General features: G+C 36.1%; 1 protein-coding gene across 1 annotated transcript in view; it reads right to left on the minus strand.

Annotated features, from left to right (window-relative positions):
* The window catches only part of GRAMD2B (GRAM domain containing 2B), a 49,931-nt gene extending 34,605 nt beyond the window's left edge, over positions 1–15,326 (minus strand). The window contains exon 1 of the mRNA XM_087958000.1: positions 15,090–15,326. Within this exon, the coding sequence (XP_087814126.1) occupies positions 15,090–15,217 (128 nt within the window). The 5' untranslated portion in view covers positions 15,218–15,326. The remainder of the gene's footprint in view (positions 1–15,089) is intronic.
* Between the last annotated feature and the right edge of the window lie 3,671 nt (positions 15,327–18,997).

Below are 18,997 nucleotides of genomic sequence, written 5' to 3' on the forward strand. Positions count from 1 at the left end.
AAAGTCCGGGAGGGAGCCGGCCCTCTTCTCCTCGACCCACGAACTCTGGAAGGAAAAGGAAAAAACCAGTCCCACCAGCTCGTCAGAGATTCAACCGATTACTCAAGTGCGGAAACGACAGCGCCTTTTACAACTCAGCAGCTTTGAAAAAGTCGGATGAGAAGGGGTTTAAGAATATATATATATCGAGAGAAGATGGAGATCATGGTGGCGCTGAGAGGACTGAAGCAATGAAATTTGTATTAAAAGCCTGCCCAAGGTGAAACGTGGGAGTGGAGAAAAAAAAAAGTTGGAAGGTCATTTGGCCTGATCCTAAGCTCTTGAGGGGACTCTGTTCAAGGCAACTTGAGGGGACTCTGTTCAAGGCAAATGTCCTACCTGTCAATGAATACTTCAGCTTCAACCATAACAACACAAGAGCACACAATAGATACAAACTCAAAGTTAACCGCACCAAAACTTGATTGCAGGAAATACGACTTCAGCAATAGAGTGGTCAATGTCTGGAATACTCTACCCGACTCTGTAGTCTCTTCCCCAAACCCCAAAAACTTTAACCTTAGACTGTCTACTATTGACCTCACCCCTTTCCTAAGAGGTCTGTAGGGGGCGTGCATAAGCGCACCAACGTGCCTACCGTCCCTGTCCTATTGTTTCTCTTATTCTTTTATTTTTCTTATATGTACCCATTTCATGTATTCACAACTATGTATACACTTATACTTATTATCTTGTAAATAATTGGCAAACCAAATAAATAAATAATAAAAACTTAGGTAACTCTAAGGCTTATTACAGAGCTTAGATGATTCACAGCTGGATATGACCTGCTCAGCTATTGTCACTCTGTGGCTTATGGATACAAAAGGACCTCCTGAATGTTTCATGTGGGAATAGCAATAAGAGGAGAAGCGAAAAGGCCCTTTGGTCCTTGATTTCACCTGAGGCCTCTCCTGACTGCTTGGCTTGAAAAAAATGGCAGAGAGCTGCATGGGGATTGGCAGTGGGGACAGGAAATTTCAGGTTGGGCAAGTTTTCTGCTGATTTGAAGAATAGGTGGGGAGCTATTCAGTTCCCCAGTGTGAAAGGGCTTGAGGCAGGTAACCTACAGGTTTCAAGCATGGAGAACCCACTCACTTCTCCCATACTGGTAGGGTAGGAATCTGGCCTTGCTTGGCAGATACGATAGTATTGTTTCAGGTGGCTTTCTCTGACTGGAAACCTCCTGGCAGCTGGGCTTCTGTGGTCCCTGAACCTGAGGTATTCAGAGGACAAGGCTCAGGGAATATAAAGAACCCAAAAGTTCAACCCTAAGCTATGTAACTCTACAGTAGTCCTGGTCTTACGAGTACAATTGAATCCAAAATTTCTGCTGCTAAGCAAGTGAGTTAAGTGAGTTTCACGGTCACCCCATTTTACTATCTTTTTGACATTTCTAAGCAAATCACTGCAGTTGTGAATTCCATGGTTGTTAAATGATTGCAGCTTCCCACATTGACTTGGCTTAACAATGGGAAGGTTACAAATAACTCCGGGACAGTGCAACTGTCATACATACATGGCAGTTACCAAGTGCCTGAATTTTGATCATGTGTCCATGGGCTGCAATTGTTGTGTGAAAAATGGTCAGGTCACTTTTTTCAGTGCCATTGTAGCTTCAAATGGTCACTGAACGAATGATTAAATGTTCCAGAATGATTGGCCAAGTAAATTGAGCATTCTGAGAGTATGAAGTCCAAACATTCTGAGAGTAGGGCACCAGGGTGGAAAAAAAACAACAACTGGATTTGAGCTATTGTCTTGAGATAGTAAAACAATGCATAGATTGTTATTAGTACTATGTCAGGGTTTCTCAGTTTTAACAACTTTTAGGATGTGTGGACTTCAACCCCCAGAATCTCCTAGCCAAGGGGATGGGGAATTATGGGAATTGAAGTCCATACATCTTAAAGTCACCAAAGTTGACGTTCTATGTCATCTTTTTCTAGCTGCCCGGGGAGCACTAAAAAAAGAAAAAAAGAACAGGACAGGGGTTTCTTTGCATTTTTAACCAGGGAGCTCATCATTTGTCCTGCCTTATTCTTTTAGAATCTGTTAAAAATGACAAGGCCTCCTTAGCAATGAAAACTTTTTGAGGAATCAACACAAATTACTCTTTGTGTTACCTCTTTAGTGAATTGACATGCTCTTTCCCCAAGGGTCACTTAACCTGCAATGACTTTCAAAACATTCAGCCAGATTTCTTCACAAAATGACCACATTGATGATGTTGTTCTGGACCTCACTTCTTTTTTGTGTAACTGTTAAGCAATTTCAAATCTTTTGTATGCTTCCTGTAAGGATTATGTCATTTAGAGTAGCTGTCCCCTTTTCTTACCTCTAGGCCACTTTATGAAAGTAAAGCTGTGAAATGCAGTTTAAAAGTTGTCAAATGCTACTGGAATTCAGGTTAGCATTCTGATATGATCTGAATCTCCTGGAGTTGAGTACTTAGACACAACATTTTGCAGTCGGTTGTGCTCATGATTCTCATCATACTAAGAAATCCCTACAGTTTTGAGATTCTGAGGGCAGTATAGACCCCCTTGGGCTCATCTCCCCTCTATTGCTAGTTATAACATGAATCCAATCACACTAAATTCATACTGTATATCAGATCAAACTCGTGGCCCACAGGCCAGAATGTCATGCACTGGCTCCGCCCCGCCCGGTTTAGTGAAGGGGGAAAAAGTCCTGATACATCACATGATGCTGCTGTGACATTGCGAGTTTGACACCCCTGCTGTATATGGACTGATCTGATCTGTGTTTCCCAGACTAACATACAACTTGGAAATCTTGCAGCTCTGTCAGTTCTGATTGGCCTGACATTTCCTGGCTTAAAACATATCAAAATAAATTTAAAAATGGGTGAAAGTACACTTGACATATATTTTACACATTTAAGTCTAAATTTTCATGCAAATTAAAATTAATGCAGAAAGAGGGTGGAAGGAATTACTATACCCACTTGTGAAACTGTATTTTCTAAATATAGTGATTCACCACTTTCTAGGATGAATCATAATTGCAAGATAGAGCACAATATTAAAATTGAGATACAAATTGGATATAACTATTTAAATCATTTTGTTCTAGCAAATACAATTACCAATACTTGCAACTGAATCAGAATCAATGGCACTATTTGTATTATATTATCAAATTAATTTATTAAAAAACATTCATAGTGACATGGCATTAACTAAACTAGATTAGATCAAATTGTATTTTAAAACAAATTATTTTTATTCAAAAGTAAGAGTATGCAATATGTATTTTAAAATAAAGATATAATCTCAAAAAATATTTCAATACGTAGGCAAAGAAAATGTCTGAGGTTATACAACTAGTGCTTAGTATAAGGTTAATAAAGATTGACCGTATCAGGCAAAGAGCATAAAGTTATTTTTATGATGTGAAAAAGAACATAAATCTTTAGATCAGTACCAAACTTTCTACTATGTTGTTATTTATAAATCCAAAAAGAAAAAAATTAAGCAGAAAAAATAATCTACTAAAAATAGTATATGTAAGTATTTGGTTTCTGTCTTTCCTCTTCTTTGCATTCTGATTTATAGTGTTTATAAATACCACACTCTAAAAGTGTTTTAAATACCACACTCCAAAAGTTTATATTTGTTTTGCTGTGTGATACACACACATACACATATATACACATACACACATATACATACATACTACATACACACACACACACACACACACATATTACAGTAATAGAATATATTGTTGTTTAAATGTAATTATTCTATTATGTGTGTACACTATTCTTTTTGCCATTGCTGCATATTCTCCAAATTTAAGTTCCCAAGACAATGTTTATTTTCTGGCCACTGAATACACGGTCAATTTTGTGAAGAACCAGTGTGGTGCAATGATTCCCCCCCCCTCACAATTGCCCCTCTACAAGTTAGGTTGGACTGAAAGACAGTGATTGGTCTAAAGTCATACTAGACCTTGGGGGGGGGGGGGATGAAGGAAAATGCAATGCACTCTGCTTTGCCCAAAATATAAACCAGTTAATGAAAGGAAGAAATAAAACTATATTAGTAGTCTCGAAAAATAGCTGCCATGAGGGGCTGGGCCTATTCATGAAGGGATCATTAGTTTTTCTTTAATAAATCAATTTATTAAAGGACAAACTATTGAGAGTTCTAAGTACCACTTTGTCTTAAATTTATCTTTTTTCCTCAGTAGGAGGGTATTTAGGTCAAGCATCAGGCTCCAGACATTCACCATATTTATTTTTCTAGGATACTTACATGATCTGTGTCAGGGCCGGATCAGAGGTGGTATTCAGCAGGTTCTGATCAGTTCTGGAGAACCGGTAGTGGAAATTTTGAGTAGTTCAGAGAACCGGCAAATACCACCTCTGACTGGCCCCGCCCCCATCTATTCTCTGCCTCCCGAGTCCCAGTTGATCGGCTGCGTCTTCTTTTGTTGCCCTGCACAGGAGAACGGAGCTGGAAAGCAGGTTAGTAGGGTGGGGAAGGAATGGAGATTTTGCAGTATCCTTCCCCCAGGAATGGGGAGGGAATGGAGATTTTACAGTATCCTCCTGTCACACCCACAAAGCCACGCCATGCCCATCAAGACACATCCACAGAACCAGTAGTAAACTTTTTAAAATGCCACCACTGGGCCAGATGTATTTTTGGAAATAAAGCTGAAAAATTGAGGCGTTGTGTGTGTGTGACATGCCAGTTTCACATTTAATTTCTTTTAATTAAATTTTTTTTAAGGCAAAGAGAATAGGGAGCTTGGCAGAAGCAGATTGCCAGTTTGTCAATTAGTTATTTATGGCAAAAATGTGCTATCCTGCTGACTAATACAAATAATTGTCATGCTCATTTCATCAAATTAATAGACAAATTATAATCAACAAATGTAAACAATGGATACCTTATTAAATCATTAAAGGAACTAATTTTTAAAAAGTATGATTGCCAGATAAAATACATTGTTGTGAAAGACAACTTAAGCTATTTAATTCACTAACATAATTTTACTAAAGGAAAAACAGTATGAGTTATAAATCTTAACTTGCATTTTTTGTAGCTTGTTCTTCTGTTGTATTCCCCCCTCCCCCAAAAGCTACAAGAACTTTTGGCATAAACATTTCTATAGGAAACTTATTATCTTCTATATTGCCCAATCTAAACGTATTGAAGATTGATCATTCCACATTTTAATCATTCTTTGATTGGACTTGGAACTATCATGTTATCATTTTATCCTTTGTGTGTTTGCTTTACTTTTTGCTTACTAAAGAACTGGGAAGCTGGAAAAAAGTACTCAGTTCCCTACTGTCAGTTCAATAAAACAGTCTGAGTGGAGTTATCTTTATTATCTGTTATGAATGATTTACTGTGTTCAATGAATTCCATCTAAATATGTATCTTCCTTTAGGAAGTTGAACATTATGAGCAGCAGATTTACAACAATCCTTAAGATCCCCTCCGTGAAGTCAAGCGTGCAGACAGTCAATGTTTCCTATAGTGTAATTGGGAGCTGGCAAAAGTATATAATGTGTGAAAAACAGTAATTTATTTAGCTTACAGTTATCTAGAATCTGCAAATGTGAAATTCCTTAAAAAGACAAAAATGAATTTAGATTTTGGAGGTGGAAGAGTGTGCATTCATATTCTGGCTTGAAATAATGTTCATTATATTAATTACGCATCAGTATAATAGAGGTAGATGTTGTCCAATGTATTACTATCTTTCTGGCCTATCGAATCAGGCTGCTTGCCTTTTGCCAGCATGCCATATCTATTTTTTGAGTGAATTGACTTTTCTGCTGTGCAATACCTCACCGACGTAATCACGAGTTAAGGCCAAGCAAGTTTTCATTTAAGATTTTTAAAAAGATTTCAGAAGAGGTGCATGCAGTCCCAAAGCCTGTTTCACATCATGTAACCACGTGTAAGGACTGCATTTACATATTTATTGGTATTCTGCGATAACTACAGAATTTACTCCATATTAAAATTGCCTGGCCCAATGAAGTAAAACATCTTCCCGGAGCAGATGTACCATATATATGAGAATTACAGTACTTAGCTCCTGCAACTTATTTATATTAAAGTCTTCTAGAAAATCTACTGTGTATTATGTTATAGAGATGAAGAAGGAAGTGCTGTGTAAGGGAGCAACAACTGGTTAACCATTTGTCCAAACTGGAGTGAATGAGTTTTTGAGACTGAACATCGTTCTTTGCTTTGAGTAGGTTGAACATTGCATTTTAAAAAGTGGTTTTGGGCAAGCTACTGATATTATTTAGGAAAATCAAACTAACTATGATTAAATTAACTACTACATTAAATTGACTGTGCATAATATATGATTGCTAGACGTCCCTGGGTGATGGAATGTGTGGATGATCTTGGGGAAGTGGGGAATAAATGTTGCCTAGGAAACAAGCAGACAAGAGAGGTAGTAGCTCCCAGTGGCTTAATTGTCTGAGAAGGAAACTTAGGAAGGACCTGTCCTAATGGATCAAGGAGTTAATAGTGGTAATGGGAAGTGTGTAATTTTAGCTTGCAAGAGGTTGTTTACTTAGCCTCATAATAAAGTGAAATCCACTCATCTAGTCATGATTTCTGAGAGTTTACCAAGGGGGAAGAGACACCATCACCTGTTGGGCCATCCTTTGAGACATTCTTTTTTTTGAAAGTTTTATTTGGGTTTTCACCCAAAAAAACAACAACACATAATACAAATGAAACATCTTTTTTTGAAAATAGCATGGTCCCGGGTTACACTTCTTCATACAGACACAAACTCAATTTCATGCTCATTTTTGTGCTCTATTCCATATCTTATTACCGTTTTACATTTTCTACATAGTTTTTCCCCTCTTTTAATTTTCTCAATTTTATTTTGATTATCTCATCTCAATTCAAATCATTATATTTATACTATTGTCTGTCCTGTTTCAATTTCATATTATCTTTTCTCATTAAACAAATTTTCTCCTGTAGTTACTAATTGGAGTATGACACCTTTATATCTTTTAATTTTATCCATTCAACTCTGATTTAAGCTTCAATGTATACCTTAAGGTTATAACATTCAATATAATACATAACTTCCAATCGAATTCTGCTTGGTACATTCTTAAAATACACACTATATTCTTTTAAAAAGATTATAAATATATGTAATTAAAACACTCATTCCATTCCAATTCAGTTCTATCATTAATATTCATTAAAATCTTAACATCTTTAACATTTCTTTTCAATTAAATATCATACTTCCTTGGGAACACTTACAAACTTTCCATAATTAATTTTTTCCCCTATTTCTCTTCACTTATATTTTATAAATCATTAAATAATTAAAATGTTCCCATCCTTTTCTAATTCAATTCTCTCATTCGTTTTATTTCATTTATTTATTAACAAACATTCCACTAGATTATGATAACTATTTTATCCATCATTTTAATCATACATTGTTTCATATTTTCTGAAATTATTTCTATTTCTAATATAACAATACTATCTTATGTACCTTTGCAGGATCCCTTTTTCAATTAAATTTTCACCCATTATCTCTAAATAGGCCCTGTTTCTCTATATCTTGTTTCTGTCATTTATAACTTCTTTTCCTTTCCTTCTTCCCTCTCTTCTTCTCCCTCCCCTTTTTACCCCCTTGTCTCTCTACTTCTAATTCTCTCTTCTTTGTTCCTCTCTTCTGTTGCTTTCTAATATTATACTTATTTTTCAAACTACTCTTTTTTTTGGTTGTTTTTTCAAATCTTAAACTTTTCATTATCTTTCTCCCCTTTCCTTTTTCCCCCCACATAAAATTACTTGTTCATTAAAGATGGCTTCTTCTTTGTCCCGATCTTCTTGTTCTGCAGGCGTTTCTTGTTGTTTCTCATAGTTCCAAATCTCCATTTCTAAGAGTTGAAATACGAAGCCAAAAGAACCCCTCCCTTCTTGTGCATCTTCTTTGTACTTTTTAAGTTCCATTTTCAATTCATCCAGAAGTAGTGCCATTGTATAAATTTTTAAACAACCACCTGATTAATTTTAGTCATTCAAATGCAATAACCAAGAATCCAAAGATCACCAAGTAATCCAAATACATGCAAGCTGTTTCTTTTTGCTTTTTTTTTTCACTTTCTCTTCCTGGGGTTCTACTATTTTGTTGCCAAGTTTCAGTTAAAATGTATCTTTTAGAAGTCTTGTTGAGGTTTTACTGTAAATTCCTTTTAATTCCAGGCAGTCTACTCCCATTTTTCCATATCCTGCCCTTTTATTCTTTTTCTCTGCTTTCCTGCTTTCAAAAGCTTTTAAGTATCCAGAAATCTTTATTATCCCTTTGACATTTTATTTTCAGCTTAAATGCCTATTGATGTCAAAGTGGATTTTTTTTTCAATTTCTTGCTTAAGTCTCTTAGCTGTCAGTATAGGGAAAGGAAGAGAAGAAAAAAAAACCAAATCCTTTCCCTTTTCTCTCTCCTTTGCTGCTTCAAAGTCTTCTTTGGGAACAATGTTATTTTTTTTATAGTTTAAATTCCAGGGTACCTTAATTGTTGCTTTTGCAGTTTAACCCAGTCAACCAAAACTTTCTCTTCTTATCTTCCTCCTGCACATTCTTTTCTGGTTGAGTTCTTCTTTGAGGTGGCCATTTCTGACCACCGCTGCAACCACCTTCGGGAAAGGGAGTAATGGCCAGCTGAGAAGGAGAGATGCAGATCTCCTCAATCCTGCTGGCAGTTTGCCCCCTCTTCACAACCTCTACAGGGTGGCTTAGCCCCAAAACCAGCTGGCTCGGGGCACTCCAGCGGCGAGACGGATTGAAACCGCGCACGATCACGGTTTCATCTGTCCGCGAAGAGACTCAAACCGGAACTCCCCCTTTGAGACATTCTAATGTGACCAGAATGAACATTAAATTTTAGGCCAACTAAATATTTTTTCACTCCAGTGCTCAAGGATCCTGTGATTAATCTAAGAAGACTATATAAACAGAAAACTAATTGTAGTGGCAAACAAACTTCAATAAGTCAACATTTACTTACCAAAACAGATAGGCAGAATGACCACGGCTGCAGAACAAAGCAGTGGGGGTGGCAGTGATTACCAACTTTCTGCCAACTTCCCCATTGATTTTGCATGTGGGAAGCTGGCAGCGAGAATTGGAAATTGTGATCATGTGGCCCCAAGGATGTTGCAATGGCCACAACTTTGTGAATAAAACTGGTCTGAATGCCATAGAAATTTAAATTCCACAGGACTAATGGAAACTTTATTTTTTTATGCATACATAGTGGATGAGTAGTATATACATTTCTCATGCCTATAATAAATTTTCCCTTCTCTCACATTAAAATGTTTGGTACAGAAGTAGCTTTCTGCTGCCAAACTAATTTTTCCAGTTCAAGGTGGTGCATAAATTGTAATTCTTAAATATATAAAACCAGCATTAACTTCCTCTTATGCAAATCCTAAAGGGAAAAAAAAAAGGAACAAGTAATGACACAGAAGAATTAATGGAGCTATGAAACATTTTAAAGAAAAAAATTCTCTAGATTTTGGAGTGGTGAACTGCACCATTCCCATTTAATTTCTGTTAAAACATTAATGGTTTGATGTGACCTTATGTTTCAAGCTTACAGAATCTTATTAAAGATAAATAGGAAATTGAGCAGTGAATGGACAATCTCAAACTGTGAGCTTTTATTCTGTAAAAAGATCCTGTTACGCAAGTATGAGAATCAATAGTAGCTGTATTATTATGTAGTCTTAATAGCCTATGTATTATGGATGCAGTAAAACATATCCCTGAAAAGCAAATGTAACACAGCTATTCATTCCAGCTATCTATACCCGAAAGGCCCATCTAGACGATTAACAAAATTGCATTTTGCCGTTAGTGTGACATTCTAATTCTGATCTACTACCAGAAGTGCTGTCCATAGAGATGAATAAAAGTCACTACTGTAGTTCCAATCCATCATTGCTCAAGAAACATGACATCAAAGAATTTTTTAAAAGATAGACAAAGGAAGAAATTGAATGAAATAAACTTATGAATGAATATGCACAACACTGAAATGTACTAAGAACAAGTATATTTCTTCATCCTTAATATTTTAGAATTGCTAGTAGGATCAACCATTAATGTTTGTCCTGCTACTTACCTTTAAAAAAAGCCGATAATTTGTGATCACCCTCTAGGTTTCCAAGAATATGTCTTTTGATTCGATCTAGGTTATTTCACCCTTTGGGTGTAGTGATAAGGATATTGGATTGGAAATAGCAATAGCACTTAGACTTATATACTGCTTCATAATGCTTTTCAGACTTCTCTAAGTGGTTTACAAAGTCAGCATATTGCCCCCAACAATCTGCGTCTTCATTTAATGACTTCAGAAGGTTGGAAGGCCAAGTCAACCTTGAACTGCTGGTCAGGAATGAACTTCTGGCAGTGGGAATGCAGAGTTAACCTGTAATATTGCATTCTAACCACTGTGCGGAAATGGGAAAACTAAGATTTAAATCTAGAATCATGGAACTCTTAGGATGAGACTTTGGACCACAGCTTTCTCTTACTTCAAACAATCTCATGGGTGTGACCTTGTGAAGGTAAAAAAGGGGATTTTATAAGCACTTTATAAGAAAAATAGATGATAAATATAAGAAAAGACTCACTCATATGTCTGCTTTGCCTCAATGTTACAGTCCAGTTTCACTTACTATATTTGCATGACTTTTTTTAGAAGCCTGATTGCCTGGCTACATATATTTAATGCGTGTTCACTTATTACTTAAATGCTTCTTCAGTTTTAGCAATGTGAGGTCTATTCTAGCACCTGATAGTAGTTTGTCATCAATGCTTAGCCAGCTGCTTATAGAAACATTTGGAATCTACATCTTCTTGTAATCTTTCTGTTAAGATAGAATTCTTTCAGTTATCAATTATGCAAACAATTGAGATCTCTTCTTAGCTCACCATGTCCCTTCATCTACTTGCATCAATACAAAGTGTTTTCATAGCTAGATGGATTTTTTTCCTATGATTTTTCTTATTTAAAATGTTTATCCAAATATCTTTATTTATTGTTTGATTAATATTAAAAACATCCTTCAGTGTCCAAGCTTTTGGATACCTGATTAGAGAAAACATTTTATGCAAATAAACACTTTTTGCAAATAATACACACCATAGTGAACTCCATTTATTCAAAGAATAATTATGTTTCTTTTTATTGATTTTTACTGTTTCTGGACTATGCACTGAAAAATAGTCAAAAATAGTCAAATCAATTTTTTATCCATCTTAGATGTGGTCATGAGATAATGCCATCCTTAATAATTCGCTTCTCTTGTAGATATAACAACTATGTAGTTTTACCAAAGTCCATGAAAAATCAATGAACCTCAAGTTGCTCACCTTAAATTAGCATTCTTTGTATAGTCATCCATAGTCTTATCTACCACCTTACCCTACCCTACTTTTCCATGCCATTTTCTTTTTTCTTTGCTTAAATGACATACTGTCATTTAACTAATTAGACATAAGGATGAACCATCTGATGCTAGAGTTGGTATCACATGAAGTATCAAGAAAACAGATCATTTCAAAAGAACCTGTGCCAGAAATATTTTATATCCTTGATGGAGACGCACTGCTAATTTAGGATATGTTTGCTCATAGTCGTAAACAAATGTAGATAATGGGTTCAGGCATGCTAACACATGTTAAGCAGATGTAGTAAGTGGATTAGCTTGTTCTAAAAGAAGGAATGCGGCATTCATCTTCATGATTTCTCTATCTTCCTTAACCCCCGTGTTTCTAAAAATCTGCTCTAGGAGGCTTAGTTAATCTTGTGGCATGACATGAACCTCTAATGTTGATGGCTGGAGGATGGAAAGGGGAACAAGAGGTGAAAGATTGCTTTTATAGTAAACTTCTGCCAGATTGTGTGCCTTTAAGAAATAGAATCTTTTTGTTTATTAATTGATCAATCTGGATCACAATTAACATAAGGCAATTGTGATATTTGCAGGTACCATGCTCATTTTGGTGAGAAAAAGACATATTAAGATACATACAGTTGTACCATCTTTTCAAAACTGCCCCATAACATCTTTTTTTAAATCTAAATATGCTTTGAAGTGAATTTAAGAATATATCATTCTCATCAACTATTTACTGAGATAAGAAACTTCTAAAAAGGATCAACGGCATTTTACAGTGTGACAGTCCCTGTGTCTTTTCTCTTCTACTATGTGGGAGTTTCAGCTATATTTTGGTAAGAAACATTTAGTTGCATGTGAAGAAATTCAATAAATGAAATTATAACTTGTTATAGGGACAAAATGTCAAACAGATTTTGGGAAATAATATCTTTTTGAATCAAACTATAAATTTTGGGGACATTTATATATTTTAAAACCAGTGTAATAAGAGTGTTTTCCTGGTGGAAAACATTTTTTTTTAAAGTCGTTCCAACAGGATAAGTCCAATGACATTGTAGCATGTTCATTAAACCATACCAAGGCAATATCCATTTTGATACCACATGTAGGTCAGCTGGACATGATCCAGACCAATATTGCTTGTTACATCACTATATTTTTAGATTGATTCAGGTTACTTCCCCAAGTTACACGTACTTCATCATTACAGAGACATGTCAAGGTGTGTACTTGTATAAATGATTGTACCATTGCTAAAAACTTCCTTTGGTGAAGTCAAAGCAGCAGTGTAAAATCTACTGCATTTTGAAATAAAATATAGATTGTGAACAAATGCTGACAGCCTGACAGCCATTTTCTGATGTCAGATACAATATGATCCCCAAAGGTATATTTCAGATGGCAGTGTAAAGACAGGTTTCTAATACTGTCTGGAAAGTTAAGCATGAATAAAACATTTCCTGAAATTTGATCTCTGTTTCTGTTCAGGTATCAGGAGCTGATTCTAGAAAATTGTTTGTTCACGCAACTTCTGTCATCCTTAGGTGGGCAAAGGGTCATTATTCCCATTGCACTGCTATTCTCACTTTACATATGATACCAAAGAACCTAGGTGGGATAGGAAAAAAATCCTGATTCTTATTTTCCTTGTTTCAGTGGAAGGTGGAACAGATACAGGAAATTTTAAGTTTAATTTCTGGCATCTGTAGACAGGGGTTTGGAAATTTCTGCCTGAAAACTTTCCTCCAAACAGTGTTAACAAACTGGGTTAGAACAGAAGCCATTGGAGGGAAGAATGAATGCTATTAATTAAAAAAAAGGCTATAAGAGGGAATGAGAGGGAAGTAAGCAAATAAGGAAGGAAGGAAGAAAGGTAGATCATCCCTTCGTTTTTGATGAATTTTGGTGGTGGAGCAATTGTTCTTTCTTTCTTTGTGCCTTCAGGTCAATGTTGAATCCTGGTGTCTGCCAAGACAAGTCCCTGCAATTGTCTTGGCAAGATTTCAGTAACATTTTGCCCTTGTCTTCTTCCTCAGGCTGAGAGTGTGAAACTGCCTCTAGGTCACCCCATTGGTTTCTGTGCTTAAGGCCCAACTAGAACACAATCTCTAAGTTTCTGGCCTGGTGCCTTAATCTCCTTACTAAACTGACTCTTGGAATCACGATAATAGGGATGTGGGCTGAAAGAGACTTGAAGGTTGTAATTTGCTCTTTCCTGTCTCAGATGTTATTTATTATATTTCCATTCCTGGCTTGAGTAAGTTTCAATCTCCTCCCCTGCCTAACAGACAAATACTAAAGGTGACACTGTTTAATTCACCTTATCTTGACATTGTGATGAGGTTTAAATATACTTTGCAGTCAGCATGGATCCAATTCATGATGATGTCTGAAGCTGTGTTTCACACTAAGAATTTATATAATGTTTACTGGTCTACACTACAAAGAATAGATGATGCCAAGCCCCCCAAATGGAAGAACTCAAAACTGACTAAATTAATTAAACTTATATAATGTGGTTAATAATTATTGGTATATAGGGATAACAACAATCTTACCAATTTGTCCCATTAAAAGTGGCAACTCTCAAAATGGGGCTCTGGAAGCTGTTACAGTAGGCCTACGGGGTTCTTTCTGTCACTAAAACTTGATATGTACATACAGAAACAGATACACAACATTTAAAGTGAATATAGAATATGAAATATGTTTGAGTCAACTCCTTATGACTTCACTGACCCATTTATATATTTTAATTAATGGTGCAATATTCCATATAGAAATGATTTCCCATTTCCTTCTTCAGTGTGATTCTAAAATAAGCAATAATTTAGAAAAATCACATTTTATGCAACTTTACCGATATGCTTATTATAGGATATGGAATTACTCATGTAGAAAATTGTACTAAATTTTGCAAATTTAGACCAAAATCAGGAGTCTGATAGCAACTTCTCAAACGATCACATTTTATTAAAGGGCATATGTTTTTGTGAACCATAGTTCACTTTAACTGGTGCACAGAGTAGCTAAATTGATCTTAGTTTGGAAATTTAGTTTGGCTACCATAGAGTAATGGTAAATCATAGACAAATGTTCTTTATACTTGTTATTATACTTGTTTAATATATTATGACAACTGTTAGCCTTTGTGTTAACTTAGAATCAGCAGAGATGCAAGATTAAATAAAATGATTTCATGCAATCTAACTTTAATTCCTTATTTAAAAATTAAATATGCTAAACTATTATTTTGAAATGATAGAAAAGTAGGTTTTTTTCTGCCTTTCCTCTTGATTCATTTTCATTAGTTCTTTTAGCATATTTACATAGTTTGAGGCATTATAAATGAGTTTTGAATATAGCTACTGGTATTAAATGGTATCAGTTTACAAATAGCAAACAAATACATTTAAAATTTGTTAGTCTGCTTCCCAGTGCAGAATCATCATTTCACAATATTCTTCTGTAAAGTGGGCAAGCTATGAGCCCTGCTTACAAGCTACAATGTGATAAGTCCATCATAATAAACTATCTCGTCAAAATATTCAGAAAAAGGAATAAAAGCAATTTTTCTAAACATACCTTATGAACACTGATCCAGTGATGTCAAGAGGGCTAAGGCAACGTACTTCATCACTTGATTTGCAGACGCTGAGTTGAATCTTGTAATGAAAATCCAAGTCACCAGAAGAATGCTTTCTCCTCACCATTTTAACAAAGTGAGATTAGTGCTGAAAAAAATGAATTGGTATGGCTTGCCTTTCCTTTAACAAGCAGCTTCTATAGAACAACCAGCTGTTGCTATCTGGCTTGGTTTTTTAAAATTCTCAATCTAGTTCAAGCCAGAGTTTCTAAGTTAATGAGTTATTTATAAAAATGATGTCACCTGCATTTTACTTTCTCATTGGTAAATTCTTTATTCACCTGTCTTAATAGGTGCAAAGTACATAGTTTTGTCACCTTTAATACTAAGATTCATTTTAGCATCAAGATATTAATGAATTTAGGACAAAATTTTGCACCCACTTTGTAGTCATCGGTTCTCCAAAAGATTAAACATGTAGCCCTTAGCCACTAAATGATGTCTCAGTTTTGTTTTAAGCAATAGTAAGTTTTATTTAATACTGGACACTGCAAAACTCATTGATTTCAGTGGGATCAAAGCTATACAGCAGGGCAGATATTTCTTACTTATCATATTTGCCTAGGATAGGAGAAAAATATCATTTTGGCTTCAGAAAATTTCTAGAACTAAGGAAGAGAATTGATAAGGTAATGAGATTGGTGGGTGGAATATCCTATTGTTTCAGTATTTTTCTTAATTATAATGATGAAACCTATGATTATGCCTGGTTAGAGTAGGGCAAGATAAAAGGCTATTAAACTTGGGGGAAATTACACCTCTGCCCAGGTTATATCCTGAGACCTCTGATAGCATATAGTGGTAGCACAGCACAGGTTGCTCCAAAAGCACAGAGAAAGAGATTTCCTCCACTCCTCTACACCTCTACTGAAAGAGGAAGGTGCCCTCTAGTTTTCAACTAGGGAGACTGACTGCTTCCCAACCAATGCATCATAATTGGCAGCAGGAGAGGGTGGTCAGATTTTCCAAACATTGGTAGGATGATCATATCTGAGCTATATAAGTATATGGAGAGGCATTATGTGTCACTATGATATCTCCTCCGGAAATATTGAATTGCTAACTAGAGCATATAAAACTTTTGCCAGACAAATACTCGAATACAGCTCATCAGTCTGGAATCCGCACTGCATATCAGACATTAATACAATCAAGCGAGTCCTAGAAGTATTTCACGAGAAGAGTACTACACTCCTCTGCTCGCAGCAGAATACCCCATATCACCAGGCTTGAGATTTTGGGCTTGGACAACCTTGAACTACGCTGCCTACAGTTAGACTTAGCACACAAAATTATCTGCTACAATGTCCTACCAGTCAATAACTACTTCAGCTTCAACCACAACAATACAAGAGCACACAACAGATACAAATTCAATGTAAACCGCTTCAAACTTGATTGCAGAAAGTACGACTTCAGCAACAGAGTGGTCAATGTCTGGAATGCACTACCAGACTCTGTTGTTACATCCTCTAACCCCTACTCCTTCAACTTTAAACTAACCACTATTGACCTCACCCCATTCCTAAGAGGTCTGTAAGGGGCGTGTATAAGTGCACCATCGTGCCTACCCTCCCTGTCCTATTGTCCCCATTTATTCGTACCTATTTCCTGGATTCTTACTCATGTTTATACTTATATCTATTATCTTGTAAGCGATTGACAAATCAAATCAAATAAATAAATAAATAAAATATCAAACAGTTTTGAGTTTTCTGAAGAACCACCATCTGTATTGTTACACCCCAAACATAGTAGCTTGTATCCCCAATGGGTCTACAGTTGTAGGGCTCTGTATCTTCCAATAGCTTACCAATGCTCCAAATTCAAGCACTCTCTCCAAAGTTGCAAATTGCAAATACTTACTTATTTTCTCCAGTAAGGAATTTACTCTCCAGCTTTAGAATAATATAAACTGAGGAAGGAGCCATTCAGTTTATCACAGTTATAGACCAGAGACCAGAACAAATAAAAACACTCAATAAATATACAATTAAACATTCTAGTATAAAATAATAAAAATCTATGATAAAATCCAGTCTGTCAATTATACATGGTCTAACTATACTAAAATTACAATCCATAAACGGTGTGGCCCGTTGTCAATTCAATACTAAAAAGGAAAGGAATAAGTAGTGCAAAGGGTTTGCCACATTTGTTATATAACGTAACTATGGTGGAATTAGACACATGTTTCCAATGAATCCCCAGTGGTGCCGTGCAGAATCTAGCCACCTGTGCTGTAGTTATGCACTGTTCATCCTTAAGCAGCCACTGGAGATAAGCAGTGTTGGCACGGCCAGGATACCTAGCAATTATTGGCAGAATATGTTTTTCCCGAATCTCTGTATAAAAGGAACATAGACCCACAGTCTCCACGAGTGGTGGGATTCAATTTTTTTTTACTACCGGTTCTGTGGGCGTGGCTTGGTGGGCATGGCAGGGGAAAATGTCCAGTCAGAGGTGGTATTTGCCGGTTGTCCGAACTACGCAAAATTTCTGCTACCAGTTCTCCAGAACTGGTCAGAACCTGCTGAATACCACCTCTGGTATCCACCTCTCCTGAGCCACAGGAACAGAGTCTTTCAGTCAATGGTATCTTTTTATACTTGCCATACAGAATGGCCGATGGAAGCGCATGGCACTGTGCGAGTGAAAATGCTTTCCGGTGATTTGCTAACTCCAACGGGCTAAGATAGCTGACAGGAGTAACAACATATCTAATGGTGTCAGGAGCCAGAAACAGCAGAGCTTTCCTTGTGTCTGTTTGCCTTTCGATGTTGAGGAAGCAGCAGTGGACTAACTACCTCAATACAATTTGAGTAACATCATTCACAGCAAGTGATATTTTCTCAGAAATTTCCAAATGGTCTGCAAAGAATATCAGATAATTTCTCTCCCCCGACCCCAGTTTCCAAAATCAGAACCAGCAGAAAAAGTGTCCTCCCACTTGAACTAGCAGAACTACTCTTACTGGTAGGAAAATGAGATGGCCTGAATTTGATTTGATTTTTAACATAGAGGTAGTATGATAAAGGTAAAGTGAAGTTGCACTTCAGGCCAAATTGACAGGGACTCCAAGAAAAAAAAAACTAACAAGATAAGTAAATATTTATTTGCACCAATTAAACAAACTGTATAACCTCAATTGCTGCTTATTATTCATGTCTGAATAATGAGTCAAGAGGAAGAGATCAGGAGATTATAGGTAGAACACATATAGGCAAATGATCTAATTTCTCATTGCTAGGAGAGTCAAACTGGCTTCTGTATTGTCTTCGTCCATTTTGGACAGAGTCCCATATAAACTACTGAGTTCTAAATGATCAATACAGATTTAAAGCAAAAGTAATTTTCAATCAATTGCATTAAGCCTAACAGTGGAAAATAAAGTAGGCTCTTGGATATGCGTTCAAATGAAACTTCTTTTATTGGTCAAATTTTTACTGGGCCATGTGTACTGAGACCAGCTGAAACATTGGGAAGAGGAAGTATATTTTCATAGAACAGGTAATTCCCTCATCTTTTGTTTTCTGCTGAAGTTATTCCTGTAGAATTTTCTTTTTATCTTTTTCAGATAAGATAAATGCCCTAGACAACTGTCAAATGCAGAGTACTGTAGAATATCTACATTCATATGATACATACAGTGAAACAAGAGAGAGACTCATTGAACATTTTCATTATGTTGAAAACCAGGGTAATTCTGAAAATAACAATATCCGTGAAGCTGGAAGTTTGAGAAGACTTTGCCCTTTTCTTTGGAACAGCAGTCCTCCTCAGATAAGGTTGGCTCCCATTCAGTTGGGTTCTGGAGAGCCATTAAAACTGGCTCTTACAGATAGCT

This window comes from Notechis scutatus, chromosome 2, assembly GCF_049901735.1.
Source record: "Notechis scutatus isolate UNSWTSFEM ecotype Mainland chromosome 2, rNotScu1.2, whole genome shotgun sequence".
In the NCBI taxonomy this organism is placed as follows: Eukaryota; Metazoa; Chordata; class Lepidosauria; order Squamata; family Elapidae; genus Notechis; species Notechis scutatus.